The sequence below is a fragment of the Penaeus chinensis genome, chromosome 31, assembly GCF_019202785.1.
Source record: "Penaeus chinensis breed Huanghai No. 1 chromosome 31, ASM1920278v2, whole genome shotgun sequence".
In the NCBI taxonomy this organism is placed as follows: domain Eukaryota; kingdom Metazoa; phylum Arthropoda; class Malacostraca; order Decapoda; family Penaeidae; genus Penaeus; species Penaeus chinensis.
The window spans coordinates 24,879,985-24,881,508 of record NC_061849.1 but is presented as its reverse complement, the minus strand read 5'-3'; the positions used below and the strand labels follow the sequence as shown (position 1 = coordinate 24,881,508).

General features: G+C 56.7%; 1 protein-coding gene across 1 annotated transcript in view; it reads right to left on the bottom strand.

Moving 5' to 3' along the window:
* LOC125042099 (vegetative cell wall protein gp1-like) overlaps positions 1–711 on the bottom strand; it is a 24,580-nt gene extending 23,869 nt beyond the window's left edge. The window contains exon 1 of the mRNA XM_047637566.1: positions 158–711. Coding sequence (XP_047493522.1) covers positions 158–655 — 498 coding nt within the window. The 5' untranslated portion in view covers positions 656–711. The remainder of the gene's footprint in view (positions 1–157) is intronic.
* Between the last annotated feature and the right edge of the window lie 813 nt (positions 712–1,524).

The following is a 1,524-nucleotide window of genomic DNA, read 5'->3' as shown; positions in this document are numbered from 1 at the left end:
GCCATGACTTGGCCCTGTGCTTCTTCCCATGAAGTCGTGTTGTTAAAAGCTATCATGAGATTACCGCGAGGTTTAATGTTAAATGCTTTAGATGTTAAAAAGGTGTGCTGCCAGACACTCAAGTTTGTTTTCCTTTTCCTTTTCTGCGTGTACTGACCACAGTCTTCTGCTGCGGGACCGGCGAGGGCGAGGCTGGGTGCTGTGGCATCGGGTAGAACACACCCGTCTGCTGCTGCAGCAGAAGAGGTTCTGCTGGCCCGTCAGAGTTCTGCTGCGCGTGATCCTGTGCTGACTGCTGGTGGTAATTCTGTGCTGCGAACTGCTGCTGCTGTTGCTGCTGCTGTAGGTTCATGGCCGCCTGCTTGGCTGCCTGCGTGGCGGCTATGTGCTGCTCCAGCTGCGACGCCGTCATCTGCAGCACGGAGGCGGCGCCGGGGTTGGACGCGCTCGGCGAGCCGGCCCGGTCGGTGCCCATGCTGAAGCGGCGGAGCTTGAAGGGCGTGGGCGTAGATCGCGGCGACGCCACGGCCGGGGGCAGGCCGGGCACGCCGGGGGCGGCCACGGGGGACGGCAGGAGCGGCGAGCCCTCCGGCAGCCGCAGGGGGGAGTCCCCGCGGGGGCACCATGACCGTGGGCGGTTACTCCGCTGTGACATCTTCGGGTCTCTCGTGGGGGTCGCGGGGCATCACAGCATCACAACGCCATCACACCTGCGCCTGCAAGGAGAACAGGGAACGTGAGCGGAGGGCCTAGACGGCGGCTGGAGCAGGGGGAAGGGAAAGGCGGATCTTTATACTAAGGCTCAAAGGAGACATTCAGATGAGGGAACGGGAATAGGAGAGGGAGGAAGGGGAAATGGGAAAAAAGAGGGAAGTGAGAGGGGAGGAGGAGAGGAGTGAGAGGGAGAGGGAGGGAGGAGGGAGAAGGGAGGAAAGGAGAGAAGAATAAGGGAGGGGAAAGTAAAATGTGAATGAGAGAGATAGGAAGGAGGAGAAACGGAGAAAGTGTGAAGGATGAATAAAGAAGAAAGAGGCAAGGAGACATAAAAACTGAAGAAGATGAACACGTGTAAATACTTCAGAGTATGAGTATGCCACAGTGCTTGCAGCTGACTAATACATTACAAAACTCTCAAACATTATCAACATCTCCAATAATATTTTCAACACCCACAACACTCTTTGCGATCTCCAACACCCCATCCCCTCAACACCTCCAACAGATGGGAGAGAGGGAAGCGAGAGGACAGGGAGAAGAAAAGACATAAGAAAAAAGAAAAAAAAAATCATGCTAATCCTAACCCTTAAACTAAACCTCCATAAGAAAACGACCACACCCTTTCTCCCGCCCCTCGCCCTAAACGCCTCGCCCTAAACGCCTCGCCCTCGCGCCACATCCTTCGCAATCCTGAACCAGTGTTGGGACGCCCGCGAGTGACCGGGGATGGCAGACGGTTGGCAGGGAAGGGGGTCACTGACATCGAGTCTCTGGGAGCTGCCAACATCGGAGGGGGGAGAGGGGGGA